Source organism: Hippichthys cyanospilos, chromosome 3, assembly GCF_059441005.1.
Source record: "Hippichthys cyanospilos isolate Australia breed blue-spotted pipefish chromosome 3, RoL_Hcya_1.0, whole genome shotgun sequence".
In the NCBI taxonomy this organism is placed as follows: Eukaryota; Metazoa; Chordata; class Actinopteri; order Syngnathiformes; family Syngnathidae; genus Hippichthys; species Hippichthys cyanospilos.
The window spans coordinates 27,333,106-27,356,781 of record NC_142371.1 but is presented as its reverse complement, the minus strand read 5'-3'; the positions used below and the strand labels follow the sequence as shown (position 1 = coordinate 27,356,781).

At 37.3% G+C, this 23,676-nt stretch overlaps 4 protein-coding genes across 8 annotated transcripts in view; 1 reads left to right on the top strand and 3 right to left on the bottom strand.

The window, feature by feature from the left end:
* Nucleotides 1-222: 222 nt before the first annotated feature.
* On the bottom strand, nt 223-10,609 carry LOC148426626 (phosphatidylserine synthase 1). The gene is made up of 13 exons (XM_088411675.1): nt 10,189-10,609; nt 9,121-9,212; nt 8,784-8,828; nt 8,581-8,705; nt 8,311-8,469; nt 8,088-8,239; nt 6,833-6,974; nt 5,426-5,538; nt 5,272-5,337; nt 4,917-5,016; nt 3,694-3,762; nt 2,976-3,042; nt 223-1,736 (listed from the first exon to the last, which is right to left on the bottom strand). The coding sequence occupies exons 1-13, from the start codon at nt 10,371-10,373 to the stop codon at nt 1,642-1,644; spliced, it is 1,410 nt and encodes a 469-aa protein (XP_088267801.1). The 5' UTR covers nt 10,374-10,609; the 3' UTR covers nt 223-1,641.
* A 1,111-nt stretch (nt 10,610-11,720) lies between these two features.
* Nucleotides 11,721-14,981, bottom strand: LOC148426625 (uncharacterized). 3 transcript variants are annotated; one of them, XM_088411230.1, is made up of 7 exons: nt 14,760-14,981; nt 14,425-14,590; nt 12,603-12,698; nt 12,454-12,510; nt 12,253-12,366; nt 11,926-12,042; nt 11,721-11,850 (listed from the first exon to the last, which is right to left on the bottom strand). In XM_088411230.1, exons 2-7 carry the CDS (start codon nt 14,581-14,583, stop codon nt 11,821-11,823), a joined length of 573 nt encoding a protein of 190 aa, XP_088267356.1. In that variant the 5' UTR covers nt 14,584-14,590; nt 14,760-14,981; the 3' UTR covers nt 11,721-11,820. The 3 variants fall into 3 exon arrangements, with proteins under 3 accessions (XP_088267356.1, XP_088267357.1, XP_088267355.1); XM_088411231.1 differs by having other exon boundaries at nt 14,425-14,587; XM_088411229.1 differs by having other exon boundaries at nt 14,425-14,981.
* LOC148426624 (uncharacterized) lies at nt 14,560-19,505 on the top strand. Of its 2 annotated transcripts, none has more exons than XM_088411232.1 (6): nt 14,560-14,896; nt 16,586-16,761; nt 18,463-18,582; nt 19,066-19,122; nt 19,204-19,305; nt 19,374-19,505. In XM_088411232.1, the coding sequence occupies exons 2-6, from the start codon at nt 16,597-16,599 to the stop codon at nt 19,473-19,475; spliced, it is 546 nt and encodes a 181-aa protein (XP_088267358.1). In that variant the 5' UTR covers nt 14,560-14,896; nt 16,586-16,596; the 3' UTR covers nt 19,476-19,505. The 2 variants fall into 2 exon arrangements, with proteins under 2 accessions (XP_088267358.1, XP_088267360.1); XM_088411234.1 differs by lacking the exon at nt 14,560-14,896 and adding an exon at nt 14,921-15,140.
* LOC148426623 (pleckstrin homology domain-containing family G member 4B-like) overlaps nt 18,122-23,676 on the bottom strand; it is a 28,875-nt gene continuing 23,320 nt past the window's right edge. Inside the window, exons 22-24 of one of the 2 annotated variants that reach the window (XM_088411227.1) lie at nt 22,476-22,714; nt 21,368-21,427; nt 18,122-20,049 (exon numbers count right to left, since the gene is read on the bottom strand). In XM_088411227.1, the coding sequence (XP_088267353.1) occupies nt 21,383-21,427; nt 22,476-22,714 (284 nt within the window). In that variant the 3' untranslated portion in view covers nt 18,122-20,049; nt 21,368-21,382. The remainder of the gene's footprint in view (nt 20,050-21,367; nt 21,428-22,475; nt 22,715-23,676) is intronic. The other variant, XM_088411228.1, reaches the window with a different exon arrangement.

The following is a 23,676-nucleotide window of genomic DNA, read 5'->3' as shown; positions in this document are numbered from 1 at the left end:
CAATGCAGTGGTGACGCCGCTTGACATGAGGAAGCTATTTTAGTTTCATGATGTGCAGTGAAATTGGATCTCACACAAGTCAGTAACGCCAGTCGGCCAATTTTGTTTCTTCTTTGCTGAAGCAAAGCACCCCCTCAGGGGTCGACCAAGGTCATTTATGACTACCTTCTGTAGGCGTACTATGAAGTTAATTTAGTTGGAAGCAAGTAATGAGTCTTTACAAACATGTAAAACATTTTAATGTGGTTCAGTATTTCACAGTGATATAGGACGGCACAAGTCATTTCCCATGTAAGTGTTTTGGCAAATTACATCCAGGAAAAATCATGTACCATACATAGGAACTTTTTGTTTCATACCAGTTGCTGGTTTCAAAAATGTGATTTGTCGGGAATTTTTCATTAGAGGTGCATCACCACTTATGTATCACATTATTCCAAAAAATGTAAGTACAGGCATCAAAATACAAATGCAGTAAGTGTAAAACTTCCGTTTCCATCATGGCAGTGCGGAAGCTCTCTATGAAAACATGAGTGCAGATTCTGCTCAGACAACAATATTGACGCACAAACATCAAGACAAAATGTGCTCGTACACTTTGACAAAACTGCCGGATTGAAACAATAAAACTCGACATGAAAATATTAGTACAAAAACGAGGAAGCAAAACTTTGGCAAATACGTTGAAGTGATATTGCACACGAGTCACGTACTGCAAGAGCTGATACCGATGGCACAAAATCCAAATAAATCTTTAACAAAGCAATCAAAGGCAAATATGAAACATGCAAAGCCGCTAATAAATCTTAATACAAACTGAGGGAATTGGGAGAACATAAAGACAGGCACAAAAGGTGAATTTAAAATTTACATGGACTACAAATAAAAATGCTGCCACCATGTGTGTGTTGCTTAGATTTTGAGTGTAAAATTGCAACCATGCACGTGTAACAAGGTCATTACAAATCATGTACTCCAACAATTTACATTTTTGCCCTTCGTTACCATTGCGGTAAAAAAAAGAAAAAAAATAGCAGCCATTAATAGACACGGAGTAAAAACACCAAGAATGAATCCCAAGGTACACAGACATCATAAACGTGCAGTTCTTCAAAGCAAACCTTCTGCAAAGTGCGTTAAGCCATGTGCTTCTTTTCCAGGTCGTAAAATGCTCTCGTGTGGAAGCCCCGCCCACATTCAAGTTACAAGTTAGTTTAACGCTGCCAACGTACGTACACGGCGAAACCATTGTAAACTGACAACAGGTAACACGCTATTATTAATAAAAGATTTGAACATGTCTGTGCCATGACAGACAGAGGCTCAAATGATGAATTCGACATGGTGGCTTTAAATATGAAATGTCTGGAACGGTAACGGAGAATATAGTGCATCATAGCAGTTTTGCTTGTAAGCTAAACGGAGCATGCAGTTAATTCAAAAGATGGAAGTTATGTATTACCGTCTGTTTCACTCACACACGCATACTGTATATTTACACACTTATGCTTATCAAGAGCGTTTTGGGTGTGCTGCTCCTGCACGGGCCATTAGTCTCACCTGGAGTGCGAGGGACCCCCTTGACTTAATGCCCCCCTTAGAACATTTTGGGGTGAGTTGAGGAACTTCTTCCTGCGATTCCTACTGGCCCTCCAGCCCATTAACGGAGTTAGGTTTGTCTGAGGTTTTTGCTCTCAGTCTGATTTTTGGGCAGTCGCCTCCCACTTTAGTGTCCCCTGAAATACAGAAAGGCCTCAACATGAATACAAACATAGCAAGAGTCTAGATCCAAACGCTAACAAATTTGGATGGAGTATATATTGCTGCCCGGTATGCGCAACATAGAAGTTGTTTGAAGGTTTATTATTACCTTAATAATATATACTGGGACATATATTCGTTTTCTAAGATGCTTGGCAATATGTGTTAGCGAAAAGCTAGCTTGTGAGATGAAATGAACTATTTCAGGTTGACAATTTTCATCGTTTATTCGAGATGGGACGAGACACAAATCCCATGAGATTAAGTCTACAAGAACGAGAAGAAATGAGATTTTGTGATATAAAATAATGCCCGACATATCGTTTCCAGTTTTTCAAATTGAGCAGACTGCAAGAAAATCAACAAGCTAGCATGCAAAAGTAAACATAAACAGGGGAGTCACTTTTGTTACCGGCTAACTTTTTAGCTGCCGTTGAGCAAGTTAAAAAATGCACACAGCTTGTGTTGGCTGGGGTGGTTGAAGTATTTTTTTTGTCTGATATGGTAATATTTCACCATTTATTTCTTCAACTGGAAAATGAAAATATTTCCACACACGGTTGATTTGGAAGAAGCAAGCCCATCCTGTATTTCTCTCGTAGGGTTGCTTTCATTTAGTATTTTGGTTTGTGGATAAAAATAAAAAGCATTTTTTCTGGTTTGGTTAAAACACATTTCCATTGCATGATGAATGACCACATTTTATATAATTTTATCTTAAATTTAAACAGCTCTCTGCCCATAACATTTTAAGTGACGTCAGACCCACAGTGTATGTTCAAAAGTGATCAGTCGTAAACAGAAAGCGTGCCAGGAAGTGTGCAGTCTATAAAAATGCCTTTGAAAAGTAATCCGACTCCTCTCTGTGACTCTCGGGCGTCGCTAGCTACTGATTAATTTTTGCTAGAAGCTTCGTAAACCCTGACCAACGTTTTAATTCACACTTACGTATCTGTATATAATCTTACAGAGAATTTCTAGTGCGTAAGCAAGATTTTATTTTATCTGAATATGTGATATCCTATTGGAATTTTCTGCATAATGCACAGATTTAAAAATATTAAATAGCAAATTGTATTTACAATTTAACGTTTTAATATAGGCGTTTTACAGCATTTTTGGTATGCGTCAATTACTCGTAATTTTGGACTATGTCCCAGCTATTGCCCCCCCGAAAAAAGAAGGTTAACTGTCCATTAAACAAGTCACAGTACCTGTAGTGTCTTCTGACACATCGTCAGCAAACTCTGCGTAAAAGCTGTCCTCGCATTCTGAGAGACTCTGTGAGAGGAGAAACAGACGGCGTCGATACATAACATTCGCCTTTCAACTGCTTGCTTAGCAAAACAAAGATAATAATCTCTGCAACGGGTTAAGGCATAACAGAGGTGACATTATACATCTTAATCTTCGGACAATGGAGGAGAAGGTTCACAGCACCTACACTCGGTATTTAGTTATTGGGGTTATTATGTATTGTATCGTGGTGACTATTTCAAAAATGAGTGAAGAGGAATCCATGGTTCAACAGCGATGTGTATTATGAGGTCACACAATGACCCAGCCGTCTTGTCAATACTGTTGCGCGCACATCCTGGAGCCTTGATTCATTGTAACCACGGTGCATTTACTCAACAATCCTTCTTTTATTGAGGAGAAAACGATGTGAAATCAGGATGGCAGAAAATAATTGTTTGCGAGCGTGACGGCATGCAAGAAAATGCTTTGCAAAAACAAATGCTGTCGGCATTAGTTGTTGTTCCATTTGTTTTCACGCCCCTAAACTCGGCAGGGAAAAATTAGATGGGCCTGACGAACTAAAGAGGTTGATGTCCTGACATGGATTTTTTTCCTGCCCTTGAGAGCACCATACATTATGTCTTTTATAACGAGGCCTTTACAAAAAAACAAACCGACCTAAATAAAGCATACCTTTTCTCTTGGACCGTAGTTCTCTGCGTACGAGACCATTCCAAACAAACACAGGAATGTAATGAAGGCCTAAAACAGATCCACGTGAAATGTAATTAACAAAGTATTTCACAAGAAAACACATTTATCATAACATTCACAACATACAGTATCAAAGTAATACAAGTAAACGTTGAAATGTTATTTGCTTTTGGTTGGAATCCTTTGGCCGACTTGACTAGGGATTAGGGTTGAGCAATAAATCCGATGAATTTGATTATTTCTCATTTAAAAAAAACAAATATTTGAAAATGAGCTAAATAGTGAAATTGAGATTTTGCATAAGTGGCAGAATGCTGCCATGTACATGCGTACAATAGGCACTTAATTTAGGAAACTGAATGGGCAATGGACAGTTTAGCCATTTTAAAGAGTAAAAGGTGAATATTTTGTTTACAATTAACTCCTGTAGTACCAACCATTTTCACAAACTCTTTTAGCCAAAAACTTGAAAAAATATGAATGGGGTACTTGGGATTGATGTCTAAACTCTTAAAAAACATAAACTTACATCACAGATTGAATGAGTTAATTTGATAACTTAATTATTTTTCATGGCTGCTTATACATTTAAAAATCTTTTTTTCCCTTGCTGTTGACTGAAAATGACATGAGTGCTAAAGGCTCAGGTAACCACCAATCAATCACATGACCAACAGGTGAGCCGTGAGCAAAGGTGACTACTTTTTCACTTGACAGCAAGCAGAAAAATGTTTTTTTTAAGCTATTAATTGTAATGTATATGAAAATTAATCTTAAAATCCAAATAATTACAGAAAAAACGTTAACTTTTTACTGCTGAAAATGTCAAAATAAATGGTCTCTTTAAGCAATTTATGCACTAGTTATGAATGTTAAGTTTATTATTGAAGACTTATTTTAAATCATTAATCATTATTTTTGTCAAAATATTTTCCACAGAATTATATTTTTAATAGTTCAAAACATTTGGCGTTTATCCCTTCCATTAAAATCTATTAAAGTAGCAGTGGTCGAGCGTAATTGAAGAAAATTGAGATATTTTTTGGCCACATCACCCAGCCCAACGAGGCATACTCGTTATCTCAGCACTCACACAAAAACAGGTTTTGACATAACAACGCGTACATAAAGACGGTCGCTCGATACTGTCGTCAGCAGACCATGGCAGTTGACTATTGACACAAAAACAACGCTGATCTCACCAAACACAGCAGCCAGAGGATCACATAGAGGATCTGGGTTTTGGAAAACAAGTCCTGCCCGAATTTGATACACGCCAGCGCCTCCAGAAAGGCTATGGCCCTGGTCGAGGTGAGAGGAACACAAAGTGAAAGTTCCGAACACCTGCAGTTGACTTTAAACATACAGATCAGTGAGGTGTGATGATTTACAGGGCGGAACAACGCACTCGGAGATTTCACCAGGGTAAACCGGCTTACGGCTGTTTACAAATGTCGCTGGATCATTTCACACCGGTTAACATTTTTCAGCCTCTTGACAACACTTTGCGTTTGTTTAAACGTATGAAAGGGCCATTGTGTCGGCGGGCTGACTTACCCAAACACCCAACACTGAGTCCCAACTCTCTTACACTGGGTGTCTGTGAGGTACGCGTAATACTGCCTGAGGCAGAAACAAACAACGTCAAGAACTGGATAGATGACAATGTAGCAGATACAGTATTTCTCGCATATACACAACAATGTTTCACCTGACTGTCGGTGCTGTGATGATGCCAATGAAGAGGATCCGACACCAGCTGAGGGCGTGGCTTGCCGGAAAGACGAATATGTGCTTGAGGAAAAACGTGTTTAACTCTGTTAGCTGCAAAAGACACGCAGACAATAAATGGGTGTTAATATTCCGACACGCTACAAAATCTGTCACACTTTCAATGATGAGTCATTATTTACAATCGGGAATTTCCAACTATTGTGTAGCTGCAGAGCTCTGCGAAAGATCGTGAGGTGTGTCGTGGGAAAATATCCAGTTAATCCTATAAGTAGGGCTGTCTCTATCGAAAATTTTCAAATGATGACCCTATTGATTATTCCATCAAGTAATCCCCATATCCCCCACATGCCGTCAGTTGTTTTTGCTTATAATCTACTAAGGTTGAATGTTTGTTGAAGTGACTGTCCTCTAGATTTATTATCTTCTACTCATATGAATTTTTAGACACCAACCCTATGCTAACGGTTAGCAATCGCGCTTAACATTATTGCACTGATTACCATTTAAGGTAAAGAAACTAAGTACCATTTTTTTCTTGTATGTACCCCAGAAGCTATCTTTAGGTAAAATACATACATAAGTGTAAATAAATGTAAATGTGATCTTTTGGGTGAGGTGAACTTATTTTTCATTGTTGGCTATATTAGACTGATTAGATTATTAGAGTAAGAAGCATCTTTATAATGCACTATTTATAATTGACCAATTTTCACTTGCTATTGACAATAAAGCCAATTGAAACACATGATAATACGCTATCAGGATGGCGGAATTGAGCAAAATATTATAAAACAGTGCACCACATATAGCGTCGCTTTGTGCTAGCTCCTCTTTTTCCCACAGCAATTTAATGAGAGTGAAGGGCTGGCGCAGTGTTATTCTCTCATTTGGCCTAGAGCCTGTTGAAGTGAACCAGCTCAACTGTCCCCATGCTGAGCCGAGCGCAATCGCTCCCTCCCGGATCTATTCTTCAAGATTGGTAATTACCGTGCGGCGCCTCCACAGAGAAGAGAGCCGTGCGGCCAAGTGCACGGTGATATTGTTTCATTAGCGTGCAAAATAGCAGAGAACCCGCGGCGTGTTGCCACGGCAGACAAACGATGAAGACAAGGCAGCTTGGGTGTGATGCTGAGTAACGGCACTCAAAATCACACCCTCCTTAATTAATTGCGCCCGAGTAATCCAGCTTGGCTTTGCTTCTTTATGGGATTAGCTGCTAATGCGCAGACAGCAGGGCACCCGATGCATGAAACAAATCCGAGTGAAGCTGGTTTACGATTTCATCCACGGGGGTGGCAATTAGATCAGCTCAGATTTAGCCCGTCGAACACACAGGATGATCGCTGACTAGCCGCTGTCAAGATGGCCAAAAGGTTCGACCCACCTGCCAGATAATCATGAAGAGGTAGACGCCCATGACTCGCTGCAAGGAAGACTTAGGATCCAGCCAGCGGACGTAGGTCCAACTCGCCGGCGTGAACTGTAAAACCGCTCGCTTGATCTTCCCTGTTGTGGTGTGGATGTCCCTAGTCAGGGACACGAGGGGGAGAATGACAATAATCTACATTAGGGTGGTCAGTAATAAACAATCAATAGGCATCCCTAGTGGTGACACTTTTATGCTTAGTGTCATCTTCCAACTTTATAGTATGACTGAGAAATGTTTATTGAAAACAACCGGGCAACTTTGCTTTAGGAATGTCAATGCCTTTTAATAGTAGATATTTGCTCAAACAGTAGAGCAACAGTCAAAATAACAATATTGAAAGGCATATACTGTATATCGTTATTCTTAAAGAAAAGCGACAAAAGATTTGATCTTCTTCAATCATTATAGACAATTACGCTTATACTGTAATTCGATTCTTAATCAGAAAAATAAACCCGCCAAACATGTATTTAAACATGTCAAAATAATATATATTGATTTAAAATCAGTTATAATGCAAACATTACATTCATAGCTTGTGCAAAACTTGTTCAAAGGGGTAATCACTTAAAAGTTAATGTCTATAGTTATTTTGATAACACTTATTTTTCATATAGAATAAAACTTATTTTTCATATAGAATTAAAGCTTTTAAATACACGTTGCTACTTGCTGTCAACTAAAATCGAGATAACGTGCACAAGCTTGGGTAACGACCAATCATGACTCACCTATTGGTCATGTGACATTCACAAGCCAGGTCTTACTTGAGCTTGAAGCACATTTGAAGTCATTCTATGTCGACAATAAGTGAAAAAATGTTTTTTTAAGTATTAATTGTATATGAAAAATAAGATACCAAATTAATTAGACAAACTTTTTACTTATTACTACATAATATGGCTCAATAAGGTGGACTATCAGTTAGTACCTATTGTAAACATTTTGTAAAAACCCCATTCAGCATTCTGCACTTGAGCAAAATCTCGATTTCACAATTGAGCTAATTTTCAAATATTTGATTTTTAAAAGTGTGATATGGTAAGATTAAGGATGATTTGGCCACAGAATGACTATAGCAGTCAATGACAGTGAATGATTGAATGCAGTATTGCTAAAAATAAAAGTATTGCTACTGTTAAAGCCGAAGAAGAACCATTACAAGGGTTTGGAAAAGAACACTAGATAACTTCCAACTTCCAGGACATACTTAATACTGGCCCAGTGGTAAGTTCTCATCTCCAGAAAGTGGCACACCGTCATCCCCAGCCAGATGCCCCCACCGTTACACAAAACGATGTCCAGAATGACTTGGTCCCACCAGCACTCGGCAAAGTTAGGCAGCAGATGCATAAAGAAGAGCTGAAGGAAACACAGGTGAGAGTCAACCTCTCAGATGCAAAACCTGCCTAGAATATGACAGCGTGCAGTACCTCGGTGAGCTCCCAGGTAATACTGATGGTCCAGCAGAGGCCGTAGCTTCGGATCAGGAGGGCCTTCATGCCCCAACCCCAGAAATGGCTGAAGGCAAAGATGTCAAAATGGCTGAGAATTCGCTCCCAGGTGATGACATGGCAGTTGACTGCGTACTCCTAAAAAGGCAGCAAACATACACACCTTCAGCCAATCTGGACTGATGCTTGATTTAACTCTCAATGTTGGTCAGTTCCGCCATATTGTTACTACTGGCTTGCAATCCTCACCATGATATCTGCCTCTCTTTTGGCGTAGCGCAGGTTCGGATCAAGCCAGTACATTAACTGTTTAACCTGCTGCCAGTTCAGGAAGATGATGAAAACCAGGAAGAGGAAGTATAGCACACTCAGACCTGAACAACAAATCAGTGGCAGATGACAAAGGAAGTGGGATTGCAAAAATCTGCTTTCGTTCTGTCATCAATACTCACCAAAGACTATTCTCCATATTGCTGGATGAGGTCTAGTGAATGGACCTGCAGAGAAGGAACGAGTAGATCAAACCAGTTTTTCCGACCACTGTGCCGCAAGATCATCAGATGTGCCATGGAAAATGATCAGATTTCACATAACTGACCTGGTATCTCTGTTTATCTAGCTATGCCAGGCAGAACATTTACTAGATAGCAAAAGGTCAGATTAATCTATTCATTTATATCACACCTGTACTGTATCTGTAAATTAGGTGAATTCTAGTCCTTAAATATGTGCTTTGGAACAACAATTGTTAAAAAATTAACAAAACATGTTTTTTCATTTGGAACTCACCGTTTGGAAATGCCAAAACGCTGATAACGAGGAAGAAGGAGATCACCAGAATCAAACCAACCCAAAGGTTACTATCAGGATTTCCATCATCTCTGTAATTAAAAAAATAATCAATCAGTAAAAAAATACTTAAAAACAAAGTGTTGTGCCATTCATGTCTGATTAATTAAACTTCTGAACTACATTCGTAGGCCATCTCTAGGCCTATTTCATTCAGCAGCTCCACAAGATTAATCATGTAATATCATCTGTTTTGTTTCTGGCTCATCAGCTGTAGAATGGTATCACTACTAATGACAGTGCTCATCTGCATAAAATTTAACAAAGGAATCACGACTGCACAATTCAGCAATAAGTTGCTTCATGCTCCAGTTAATTTGTATTTAGTAAAACAGAAAAAAAAAATCTAGTTTTTCTGTCATGGCATGTAAGACATTAAATTTAATTTGATACCCGCACAAACCCTGTTAAAATCTCACATACTCCCTGAAGTGGTACTGATCAATATTGCAATTAAAAAAAATGTCAGATTTATTATAAATAAATGTTCTGGTCTTATGGGATGGGCTAATCTTGGGATTTCTAAAAACCTTTTTTGTTTTTTTTTTCAGTTTGTTTTTGGAATCCTTGTGGAAACCTTAAACAGGGTTGGTGTTTTTAAAAGATATTGGGGAAGTCATTTTTTTCCCAATGGACTCCAAGGAAAAACCCATAAAACAACCATGATTAACCGCAAACTTCTGCAAAGGACAATATGTTCCAGACAACAACAACAAAATTCTCGAGGAGCCGCGATAGAGCGGGGGAACACTGTTGTTATGTGACCGTGGATTGCTAATGGAGGAACCGGTCTGATATGTAATCTTTTCATTCCATTAAATGTTTGGTGGTCTTCAGCCTTGGTTTATAAGCACTGCCGCGTAATAAGCCTCCCAACTGGCAAGCGTTTCGTTGTCTTAGTTTGGGAGAATATGAAGCGTAACTCCGTGAAAGTGTCGGAGCATCACAGCTACTGTTAGCCACCTGCTAGCTTCTTAAGCTAACCCTCTTTCACCACAGCGCGCTTACCTCGCAAAGGCGAAATACATCAGCGAGAGCACCGTGCACGTTAACAGCGTGATGGTGTGCGGCCGGTAGAAGAACTCTATGGTTATGTCCTCGACCTGCTGCTCGTTTATCATTCGGAAATGCATTCTGTAGTTCACGTCATCCTTGCTGAGGGTATGGGACCCTCGGCTGTACACTGAGGCCATTGCAGAGCAAGAGCAGCGGTTCGCCAGCCGCTAGCCGCCTTCACCCAAACGCCACTTGGCGCGGCTAGCCAGCCACACGAACGCGAGCGCAATGCTGGGAATAAACACACATTACTACTGTGACAGGCAGCGCACGAGCGTAGAAACGCCGAGGTTGGAAAAAAAAATGCTAGTGATGAGTTTTGATTGGCGTAAACACAAGGGAGTGTCCCCGAGAAGCGGAAGAACTCATTCGCTCTCCGTCATGCGCTGGAATGATTGTTTACGACTTGACCGTTCTAGCCAACGCACAGAAACATTACAAACTCTTTCAATTACGTAACAATCATTTTATGGAGAAAACGTTTATGGGAACGTCAAAAGAAGTTTAATTGGAAACATATTATCCACGGTTACGCGCCTCGATGCTTTTTATTTGTGTTTGTCCCCCTCTAGCGGGTATTTATGGTGTTGTATGTTAAACAAACCAATGGTAGTCAAGGTATGGCCCACCAGCCACACACGGCCCGCTCCGTTCTACAACAGGGACAACCGGATATTTGCATTATCAACAGTTCTGTAATATTTATTGACGTATGTAATCCTTGATCTTTAAAAATGGACTCTTATTAATCTGCGCTTTTTATTTAATATAGCACTGTGTCTCATTTTAGACCCCCGGAATCAATTGCAGCCTGTTGAGCCTGGAAGGGTTGTCCTCCCATCCACTTCTCAAGGTTTCATATTTTTTTTTCCAGATGGCATTTCGAGTTTGTCCCTTCCCTCAGACCTTGGTTCACGGGCAGCCATTGTGTGCCATTGAAGCTTTCTGTGACTCTTTCACGGTTTGAGACCCCGCTTGAGAATTAATATATGAATAAATGTGATTCAAGGAATTTCCTCTGCTGAATTTGAATTTGGTTTTAATGTATTTAGTTGTTTGTTTGTTTTGTAAAATAAAAAAATAAATGCAATCTTTAATCTTTAAATGTGTACATTTAGTATTTTAGAGGCAAAACCAATTGATAATAATGTGCCCTATTTATCCCGGACTAGTCTAACAGTATTCTGATCAATACGAATAAAATCAATAAATTGAAAAGGTTGATATACTATATATGAATGCACATTATTGTATATTGTACGAGTACTCTAATTTAGGTAACGTGTAATATGTAAATGAATAGAAGCCAAATTTACTGCTCCTAAATCGCATAGTACAAAACAAGGGAGGTTTCTGTCAAACGCTTCATCATGCATTTTTTATGGTGAATGATAAGAATTAAAATCGATACATTCAAACAATAAGTACCAAGACAAAAAAAAAAATTACATTTTATTAAACAATAAAATATGAACAAAGAGAATATACACTCATGTGTTTAAGGGTAAACACCACTGATGTGGTAATATTATTATTAAAAAGCATTCAGTTGACCTTCTTGTATTGTGGAGTTGCATCAGCCTATTAATCCTCCTGTCTCAGCTGAACAATAGGCTGCAGGGGAAAGTGCTCATCATTAGTTTCATTTGGATGTAAAAAGAAGCCCATCAAATTTACGGCAATATATACCAGCGTGTTGAAATGTTGTCTGCACACCGCTTTACTCTGCCAGTAGATCAGAAACAAGGCAATCAGACTTTCCACTGCAAACAGGCACAAAGCCGTTGCCTTCATTCCTGTTAGCAACTGTGGAAAAGAAATACATGAGTCTTATTTTGAACCCTTCGGAAGAAGTTAAAAAAAAAAAAAAAAAAAAAAAAAAAAAAATAATATATATATATATATATATATATATATATATATATATATATATATATATATATATATATATATATATATATATATACATACATATATATATATATATATGTGTGTGTGTGTGTGTGTTGAACTCACATAGATTTTGTCTGAGGTATCCTCCTCAAACAAGTGGAGTTCGAGTATGGCGAGACAAATTGACACAATGGACGCCAGGAAGCTGATGATGTTCAAACAGAATGACGCCTTGGTCTAGCAAGTGCAGAGAAATATAGTCAAATGCACCGAATCATAGAAAAGACAGTCAAATCACAAGCATTTTCCCCAGGGTCCACTTACGACGCGCATGCTAGGGACACGTCCTGCCGCATAGGACAGCATTCCACTGAGCACAAACTAGAACATATAAACCAAGTGGAGGACTTTCAAGTTAGCGCATATGATTTCAAATATATGGCAATAAAAGATGAGACTGAAGGGGTATTTACCACAATGCTGGGATAGATAAAGAGGATGTCAACAGGTGTCTGATAGAACATCACTCGTAGACTAGCAAGGGACAGTCCAGCGAGACCTTGTGCTGCCTATTTGAATATTTGAAGGAAGAATTAGCTGCCTTTTACAGCATATCAAAAACGCAATAGCAAAAAATCGATTCACATTAGAGTCAAGATTCTTCTTTACTATGATTCAAAATCAATCTAAAATGTCCCCTATATCCAAAGCGCACTACCAAGGAAGCGGCGACAAACATCACATCACATGCCAACAACATGCCGTGAATGTAAAATTAAAACATAAAGTAAATACACAAACGTCAATACAATTTGGCACAAGTTTGAAGCGTTAGCGCTGGCCGCTAACGACGTGGTACATCCAAATACAGATGAGCATTTCAAATTCAAAGAGAAAAAAGATTCATCTTTGCATTAAAGATTAATAACTTCAAAAGTCTTAATAATGTGGGCTCCTTATCAATCTATAAAAGCAGACATGTATCAAGAAGATGGTGTCGGAAAATTCCATAAAATAACGCACATCGTCTATGATTCTCATATTTTCATGCACTTCGATTACAATTTGAACTTTTTGGTTGCTAGGAAATGAAAGTCGAGACCTTAAGTGGTTCCATCCATCTATTTTCTGTAGCCGCTTATCCTCACTAGGGTCGCAGGCCTGCTGTTCCCTATCCCAACTCTTGGCGGGATTCACCCAGAATTGGTTGCCAGCCAATTGTAGGGCACCATTCACGCACCCAATCACACCTACGAACAATTTAGAATGTCGAATTCACCTGCCATGCATGTTTTTGGAATGTGGAAGACAGAGTGCCCGGAGAGAACCCACACAGGCTCGGGGAGAACATGCAAACTCCCCACAGGAATGCCTCAGCGAGGTGAATTTGAACCCGGGTCCCTGAACTGTGAGAAGGACGTGCTAACCACCGCTCCACCGAGTCGCCGCTACTTTAACTCGTTCAAGCCCACAATTCTCACATTTTTTTTAAGAGTCCGGACATCCAATCCCAGATACTTAAGAATCGATTTAATTCTTAAGTATCTGGAAATTCATGTCCTTAAGGCACTTAAAGGGACAGTGTGTAAGATTTAGACAGTTTGTCTCAAAAAAGGAATAAACCAACAGTATGTTTTAAATATAATCATAGGTCTAATCATTAAAATATATTACGGAGGTGGCCATGTTTATAGCTACGGACGATGATCAATGCAGTACCTGCAGCACCTCCTCTGGTCCATATTGAAAAATGGTCTAAATTTAAAATACTATCCCTTTAAGTATCAATTTAATACTTAAGTATCTGGGATTTACTGTCCAGATTCTTAAAAAACATGAAAAGACATCCCTGGCATTGAATGAGTTAAGTGGATGTTTTTTTTATAAATCCAAAAGTTAACATTTTTTAGGAAAAATAATATTTTTGTCACTACCTTGAAACTAATATCACCAACATACGCCTGGTTTTGTCAACACACATCATGTACACACATATATATATATATATATATATATATGTGTGTGTGTGTGTATTAGGGATGTGCTTCGATATATTGATTCACCTCAAGAGGGTATGATACAGTGAGTTTTTTGCTGTCATTTTACATCCACTTGAATGAATTTGTCAGTACTGTAAATGTGCTATTTCCTTCTAAAGTAGATTTCTTTAAGGCAAAGGCAATGGATACATTTGAAAGCGAAACAGCTTGATTTGCTTTGAATCAATGCAAATTCATCTGCTACTGTAAATCAAAAAAAAAACAAACTTTTTCCTGGTTCTAATCTACTACTTACCCCGAGAGGCTTTGGGAATCCATTGTAAGCGAAAACTTTGAAAGTGTCTCGAAATACACAATGAAACTCTCGGGGCATGGCATAAGCGTGCCCTTCACTGTCCTTCCCAATGGGAATATTGATGATCATGGAGTCATCGCACACAAATGTCTTCCTCATTGTCCTTCTGAAACACACACAAAAAAATGTGTTTCTGTTCATCCAATGTTTGACAAGGAAATGCTGATTCTGATTACCCGCATAGAAAACAAACAGAACTAGATGCAACCTTTGAAAAAAGTTACAAATTAAACATTGCTCTGAACGCCACTTGATATTTTGAAGCAAGAACATACCTAAAAATGCAGGATTTCCAGCCACGGAGAATGATCTCGCAGCCAAGTGTCAGCCGTGTGAGGAAGTGACAAGTGTGACCTCACAATTTCTTGCGAAGAATTCCTCTTAAGAAGGGCACTCGTTGCAGAGGCGAGCGGTAAGTAACAACCTGCATGCACGCTTTTACAGCTGGCTTATTCAACTTTCAACTCGTCAATTTTCAATTTTCGGCGGCTCTGTGCTTCGTGTTAAATGATGCGTCGGTTAAGATCAAAGATTTCATGAAATCGAGTTGGCTGTAGCTGACTTTACTGTAATGCAATTGCAAAGGAGGTATTTTTCAAATATTAAAACCATGTCAGCACAATGAAGCAGTATCTAAAGAAAACCAATATCACAAGGTAAATGAGTGCTTATTTTTTACATGTACTCTATTTACAAGAAATGAGCATTCACAATAACATATTAAATCACATTGTGTAATATGATCAAATGTATCAAGTCATAGAAGTACAATATCACAGGAAAACAAGTAAAATTATTGAGAATAATTATGAAGATTATTATGTAGATGTGTGTATGTGGACAAGACAACTATCAACAACTATCTTAATAATTCTTAAGAGATCAGTAAGTTTCAGACCCTCAACAGTAATTATTCATCCTTTATGAAAGTTGTCTGATTATTTTTCTTGATAAGTAATAAGAAATTTGATTTTACTTTGGGAAAACGAAGACTGAACCAGCGACTGAATCAGTTTCAAAAGAGTAACCCTACCCTGAGTGCAACGTCATTCTCTCGTGTGTAATGTGACTTAATTATTGTTCAGTATTTTTTATTATCACTATCACTATCAATACAAAATAAACAACAATGATTGGTAAGCAAACTTTATAGCTTAAATGTTTAGTTTTATTAATCAGCAAACAATACATAACAAACAACAATAATTGGTATGTAAACTCTAAATAAGAAAGATTTATTTTGTGATAGAATTTAATGAAAATTAAAATGTTACAAGAATATTAAATTAAAAGATGAAATAATGATCACAATAATTTATTTTAATTTGAACAAAATTCGATGGTGACAACCCTAAATCATACACTGTATTTGTATGTGTAAAATGTATTTAATTTACACAATCTGTTAAACAAAATCATACAACATATTAGCAAATAGTTCAAATAAATATTGCATTATAACCATGCAAAATTGAATTAAATCAATTTAATCAAGTACAAATGTTGACGCGGTTGCAAGGGGCATATTAAAATTTAAAAAAATAATTTACTAAAGAGTAAAAAAAAAAAAAAAGTCCTTTTTTTCTGGACTATTTTCTTCCCCCAGAAATGTATATTGCATATTGACATTTATCAGTACAAATGCATTTTGAGCACATGAGATTTTAGCAGTGTAAATCAAACTGGAAGCTTTTCAACAAAAAGTAGCCCAGAGTTTCTAACTAACTAAATTCACAAGTCAAACCATTCATTCAAACCACTCAAAAGTCAAAGCAAAGTAAACAAACATAACACGACCACATAACACGTGACAGCAACAACGAACAAGCAGAAAGAAAGCGGATAACCAAATGCTAATAAAACAACAAGACAGCAAGGCTCACCTGCACATGGAGGGAGCTGATTGGTTGACGCAAAGAACAGGACTGACAAGAACAAAATTTAGAGGATACAAGACACTAACACTGAACATGGGAAACAACATAAAAACGAAATCTGATGTGAACAAAAACATGATATAGATGTGTATATATATGACAGTCTAACCTTATAATAATACAAAACAAATGAAAATATTTATTTTTTTATTATGCACTTGCAGGTGAGTAAAGCATGGCTTGTTCGGTAGTAAAAATGGAGATCCAAGAAGATGAACAAAACCTGAACAGAGAAGCTGAGAAATTGCCGAGGTTGGTACGATACCAAGTCACAAAGGTCAACGAAGATGAGACACAGGCCATGCATGACGTCCTAAAGATTACGACCGCACTGTTAGGGGTAAGGCCGACAAGTGCGTACTAATAAACATGCTTCATGAATCCCACAACAGGATATTTTCCATGATGCCCAGGTCGTCAGGAGAACTCATTTTTATTTCATTTTGACTTCATTTTTATTAGTTTTTAGAATGACTTTCTTAGAATTTATTGTTTATTAAAAAAAATAATTCAGTTTTTATTAACTTTTTTCTCAATAAAGATATTCGTCAACTAAAATCGAAAATTAGGTCAAAAAAGCTCTGAGAAATATATGTAAATGATGATTCCTGTAAAGTCATATCAAAATAAATACATTTAAAATAAATATATGCCATAAAAAAAGAGCTCATGTATGAAATTGATTGGCAAAGATGGAAAAACCCCACCATGTAGTTAGCTAATACTAAACTAGCATTTTTTCTGGGTTTGTTTATGTGACTTTCACAAGCTGAGCATGGGATGTTATTATTAGTTGACAGAGAAGGAAAATGTATTTTTAAATTAGTTACATTTGTATTACTTTTAGTATTTGTTTAGTTTTTATATGACGTATTTGTTGACCAAAAAAAACCAACAACAAAATAAACAATGTCAACATGAGTGTTGAGAAGTAAAGAATTCCCAAACGGCAGCTTGACCTTACAAAAACCAAAAGTACATTTTTGGTATAATAATTGCGAAAGGAATACTAATCTAGCAATATTCAGCAGTTAAAAAAAAAGTCAATATTTTCATTTTTAATGTCAAATACCTTGAAAAAGTAATTTTCCACTTGCCGTTGACTAAAATGACCACACGCCACTTAACCCACAGGTGAGCCATGATTGGTCGTTACCCGAGCCTTAAGCGCAGGTGATGTACAATTTAGTCTTCAATAAACACGAGGCCAAAGTACGTGGAGAAAGCCAGCACAATTTAGGAGAGAATTATGACGCATATTTGACATACATAACCCACGGGGAAAAAAAAAAAAAAATCAGTGGACTGACATATATTGGAGCATGCATTTATGTTTTAAAACCTTAGCCCTGATGGTTTGGAGTGAATACACAATCAAAGGTTTATGCAGTTGATACACAGACAGATACTGTAGATAGACAGAGGTTTTGTGGTGTATAGTTAAAGGATGTCCAGCCAGTTTGAATGTCATGAAACAGGAAACTCCGTTCGGCTCTTGTGGTCTCACTCTTAAATGGTGAAAAACAATACCCAAAAAAATGTATGCACTGTAGACTGGCCTATTTTTATTGCAAAAAACATGAGTGCACAGAAATCAACATTTTCATGGTGCAAATACATTCAAGTTATTAACATTCAAATAAATATTTTTACTAGTGCTGTCAAATGATTCATTCTTTTTGACTAATTAATCACATTTTTAAACTATTTTCTACTAAGTTTGTTACAGATACAGAGTAAAATCTTGGAACTATTGTAAAAGAATCAAATCAGTAATATTTGAAATATCTTGCAAAAAAAGACCCCGTGTTTTATAAGGCATTGGCTAACTTTTTCAAACCACGTTTTTACACGGGATTAGATGTGAGAGTTGATAAAAGTTAATCAAACATATGAGTTAAGCTTCTAATTTGCTGATCACAATTTCTTTAGATTTTTTTTCACCGTACTGCATTATTTAACATGTTCTAAAATACAACAATTTCATATATTTTAAAACATAAATATTTCCCATGAGTTCATGGTGAATCAATCATTACAGTCCCTCCAGGTTGTCAGCGGACTACCCAGTGTTGGAATTGGTCTTACCATGGCTGTTAGCCTGAGGATAAATCATTCGCTTCTGACACTCTTCAGAGTTGCTCACTTCACCGGAATGCTGGTAAGAAGTCTATTTTAAACCCCGGGTGTCTGGAGATTTTTCACTAGCGTGGCATTATTATAACTCAACTTGAGATGACTTTGCAAAGGTCGTAACATCGTCAAATATAAATATATTTTACTTTCAAACCCTCAAAATGTTTAGTGGCATCAGCCCTAACATCCATCCATACACACACACACGCATGCTATAACATCAGGTTTTTCAAATTTTCCAAAATTGACAATATTTCCGATTTTGAATGGCAGTAAATGAGCCCGACATGGGCTAAATTTGACACATATAGTGTGTAGCTCTCCACCCCCTTTTGCAAGCATATAGAAGGGACGGCAGCGTGGTATATTGAAAGTCGTCATGTTTTGACACGCTATGCAATATTTTAGCCTACTAGTATTTTTTTGTTTGCTTTTCCTTTGGAATCACACATCAAAAAGCCTAAGTCAAATTTCTTTAACCATTGTTTGAAATTCTCCTTCTTTTCAGTTTATTATTGCAGGAATTGTTGCCAGCCTTCTCATAAGATATCCAGTATTAGTGACTGTAAGTAATCTTTATGACTCTACATGTGGTTCTAATTTTGTTAAAATTGTTTCATTGAACTAATAGCCAAATTTCTTTCAGGTGTCTCTTGTAATCAACAGAGCATGTATATTTATGACATTAGGTGCTATCAGTTTGATCATCATTGACCTAATGAATCCGACTACAGAGTACTATTTGATTGTGAGTATGTAAAAAAAAAAAGGAGAAAAAGCACATTGTTTCATGATCTTTCCCCCATTTCTTTGTAGATGGAGGTGATGCAAATTTGCATATTGGGACTTCAGCTTTTGCTCAGTGTAATTCTCTGTGTATGGCTCTCCAAAGTGAAACGTCACAAGTGGAACAATTAAATCTATTGCAAACAAATATGTGCATTATAAGAACTGCTTCGTGTCTTTATTTCCATCTCAAATGTTGGGTTAACCAATGTCAAAAAAGTTGCGGTAAATGCGTGCGTGCTCTTAAAGGAAAAAGACCCCCCCTACACACACACACACACACACACACACACACACACACATCGCTAACTGAAATGCTACGTTGTGGTTATCATCCTCACTCTGTTTGTTTCACACATTATGGGCTATTTTGCACCAACTCAACTAAATGTGATACATAATAAATACAACCAATCTTTTAATACAAACGTTTTTAATCATCTGTACAAGTCTCACAAGGCAGGACAGCAAACAGAAGACCTGCAGTTTTTTTTGTCTTTTTTTTTCAGAACTGACCTGCCAGCTATTTGTAAATTACACAACAACAATAAAAACATGAACAAGAAGAAACATCTACAATATAAACACACGGATGCAAACTGTTAAGGAAATGTTACAAACCATTTGAGTACCATGGTGTCAATTTTGTAACGTGAACCTCCAACTCGTCTTTGTTGGAGATTTGGTCTTTGTCCAGACTTCACAGCTGCAAAGAAAAAACATATTTTTAGAAAAAAACCCCATCAAATTATTCAAGTGGAGTTTACATGCAAGTTGTTGTAACTTTTAAAACAAATGGCGCTGACCTGCTTAGCAACACTTTTTTGTTGTTGTTGCACACGTCCCATTCAATACGATGTAGCTGTTTTTAAAAGAAAATACTACAGTGGCTATACAAAGTCTACACATCCCTGTTCGACTGCCACATTTTTTGTAATAAAAAAAAAAAAGAGACTGTACTATGACTATAACTGGTACAACTCAACTGGGGAAAAAGCCAAAGTAAAAAACAAAAGAGATCTGTTTGCACAAGTGTGCACACCCTCTGTTAAATGGGGATATGGCTCACGTTCAAATTCACATTCAATGGAAGTCATACACTTCACAGATGTTTTAGTAGACTTTTCCTGACACATTTTTGCACTACCGCTCACTGCTATTCAGAACTGCTCATAAATGCCATCACCTTGACTACAGCTCCAGTATGAACTGAAGAAAATGAGCCCACCAAAAACCCCAATGCTGCCAATACTGCAGTTTAGCGATACGGACTGGGCGATATGGCCCAAAAAATAAAGTCTAGGATTTCTTCAATCATTCTGGACGTTCCGATTTTAATCAATTTAAATTAAACACACCAATCAAACGCTTATTAACTTTAAATGATTAAAAACATATAAATAATGAGGAAATATTCAGACAACAATGAAGTGGTTTTATACCAGGTTTAACATAAATTTATTCACAGCAAGGTTTAGCAAAATTTCTTCCATTTTTGAAATGACAGAATAATCAAATGAATTAGATTTATTTACCCGATTTGATGTATTTTGTGACAAAACATTCCTTTGTCGAATTATTAGAGTAAAACAGTCAGGCTTCTGCTGATGCCATTGAAATGGTGGCAGTTACAACCCAATTACAAGTGGGTGTGCACACATTTCCCCATGAGTAAAGATTTAATCCAGTTATAGGTACTATGAATGGCGAGAATCTTTGATCTTGTTTCTTGGAATTTCGAGCGGGGTGTGTAGACTTATGATATCCATAGAGTACCTTCAAAAGTGACATCATTTGAATGTGGTCAGGAGCATGCATGTGTTCACTCACACAATCCTTTCAGAATGACAAGATTGCAGGGAAAAATGGCAGGCAGGTAAAACAGCCAATGGAGCAAAGGCTTCAAACCCACACGACCATGCATGATTTTCACACATGCTGTATTAGTAACAAGGCCGTGTGTCATCATCACGGCTGTTGAACAGGCTGCTAACATGACCACAATGGTGACGCTGAATACTTACAGAGCTAAGCTTTATTCACACCACTGTTGACAGGCCTACTGCTATATGAGGACTCTGGTTCTGGCGAAAAAAAAAAAAAAAAAAAAAGAAAACGAGGGGAAAAAGTGGAGTTTTTAAACTGAGCTACTTCATGGTTCTTGTCCTCAAGGCCTTGCAAAAACAAACAATTCACATCATCCGTGCTTAAAGTTTCCTACTCGGTGCAAACTATGCACTTGAAGGAATTACAACTATCCACTTAAATGTATTCATTTTAACAAGTGCTTCAAAATAAACTTCAAAATGGCCGATGTAAAATGATTACAATGGCTAATGGTAGTAATACGGCAGTGAGTCTCAAAGTGGTATGAGTGCCACTACGGGCACAATAGTTCCCTCTAGTGGCGTAAAAAAGAATCACTGACTGAAACGTTCTCCTTTTGGCTTTTCCCTTCAGCAGTTGCCACAGCGAATCAACTGCTCACAAATGTTCAAACTGTGCAGAAATAATATTTTTTCGATCTATTTTTTTTTTTTTTGTAAGACACAGCAGTTCTTAAGTAGGCCTGACTGAATTATGGGCCTTAAGAAATCGGCCGAATGGGCAATATTTGCTGATTATTTTAACTTTTTACCTTTATTTACTTCAAAGATTGAAACCAGTAACAAACAAGAAACCCTGGTGTCATTATTTATTACAAATAAATCCCTACCATAAACTTGTGTCCTAAATATATGTCATAAAGTTGGTAAAAAAAAAAAAAAGGTAGCTCAAAACAAAGCAAATCTAAATTTTTACAAGCAATGCAAGGACGTTGTGGAAAGAATTGACCTTTACACACAACCTAGTCAAAATTTGCTGAAAAAAATAAAAATCATAAAATATATAGTGCCACATGAAATAAGTGTAAATTTGTTAAATATGACTTTTGACCTCCTAGTAACACAAATATGCATGACGAGTTAATATAACTTCATTAATTGCTCCATGCAATGCATTCTGTGAACCGAAAGAAACTTTTTTCCACTAATATTTATATCCTTGCCCCGAGCTATTTGGTGGTGAATTATTATGTTTGAATTCATCATTAGTAGATTAGTAAGACAAGGATGCAGGGCAAAGACTCACCGCTGTGATGAATTTGTTGCTCTGCGGTTGGAGGTCTTCACTTTGGGAGAAGAGGGAGGAGGAGGCCTCCATGGAGGAAGGCGGCACGGAGGAGCACGGGAAGGAGGAGGATTCCTCATTGCTGTTGTTGTTGAACGAGTCCAGGAGCCCGTCGGGGGGTCCTGGTAAGGTGAGGGTGCTCAGGCCGGTCACGCTGTCATTGGAAGTGCACTGGGATGACGTCTCGGAACTCTCCGTGACTGACACAATGATAAATAACGTGAGTCATCGTTATTTGCACTGTCCAGGCAAGTTCAGGCAAGGCGACGTGCTGTTGTCATTTTGATCATTTGGCATGAACACGTGTTGTGTAATAATGCTGTGTTGTGTAAATGTAACACTTCAAATAGAAGAATTCTTTTTTGAGCAAAAACAGGAAGTAGTACTCACAAATGTTTGGATGTGGCAAGATGGACAACAAATAAAATCTTGATTTTTTTTTTTCAATCATTCCGGATAATTGTGATTTTAATCAACTTTAATGGAAGAAATAAACCCAACAAACATTTAGTGAACTATTTATTAAAAAAAAAATCCTGTGGATGAAATTCAGACAAAAATAATAAATTCAGATTACAATCAGTTTTAATGTAACATTAACACTATAGCTTGCTTAAATTGATAATCCTTTTATATCACAATCTTTAGCAGTAAAAAGTTAATTTTGACTACAGTTAATTTGATAATTATTTTTCATGTACAATTAATACCATTAATGATGAATTTTTCTACTTGCTGTTTACTGAAAATGACATCACTTTTGGGTACCTGAGCCTCCAGCACACGTGAGGTCATTTCAGGGTGAGAGCAAGTGAAAAGAGTGTTTTGAAAAGTATTGACTGTGCGTAAAAAATACTTTTCACGTTAACTCATTAAATCCCAAAGCTGTAACTTTATGTTTTTAAGAGCACAGACATCAAATCCTAGGTAATAATTTAGATTTTTTTTCAAACATTTTTAGGTGTTAGGCTGGAGTGCCTAAAATGGCTTATTGACAAAAATTAATTGTTAAAACTGGCTAAGTAATTGGACTACCCTTTAAATGGCACATTTAAGTAATTACTACCTATTGCAAACATGTAACGTAAACGGCTTATCCAGCTTTCTGCCACTTAAGTGAGATTTAGATTTCATGATTTAGCCAGGAATTTTGAAATGAAAA

Coding starts and splice junctions, on each gene's coding strand:
- LOC148426624 (XM_088411232.1), top strand. CDS start 16,597: ATGGCTTGTTCGGTAGTAAAAATGGAGATCCAAGAAGATGAACAAAAC. Junction 18,583..19,065: donor CTCACTTCACCGGAATGCTG/GTAAGAAGTCTA, acceptor CCTTCTTTTCAG/TTTATTATTGCAGGAATTGT. Junction 19,123..19,203: donor GATATCCAGTATTAGTGACT/GTAAGTAATCTT, acceptor AATTTCTTTCAG/GTGTCTCTTGTAATCAACAG.
- LOC148426626 (XM_088411675.1), bottom strand. CDS start 10,373: ATGGCCTCAGTGTACAGCCGAGGGTCCCATACCCTCAGCAAGGATGAC. Junction 9,213..10,188: donor ATGTATTTCGCCTTTGCGAG/GTAAGCGCGCTG, acceptor TTTTAATTACAG/AGATGATGGAAATCCTGATA. Junction 8,829..9,120: donor CGTTTTGGCATTTCCAAACG/GTGAGTTCCAAA, acceptor CCTTCTCTGCAG/GTCCATTCACTAGACCTCAT.
- LOC148426625 (XM_088411229.1), bottom strand. CDS start 14,757: ATGTTCTTGCTTCAAAATATCAAGTGGCGTTCAGAGCAATGTTTAATT. Junction 12,699..14,424: donor GATTCCCAAAGCCTCTCGGG/GTAAGTAGTAGA, acceptor ATATTCAAATAG/GCAGCACAAGGTCTCGCTGG. Junction 12,043..12,252: donor ATACCTCAGACAAAATCTAT/GTGAGTTCAACA, acceptor TCTTTTCCACAG/TTGCTAACAGGAATGAAGGC.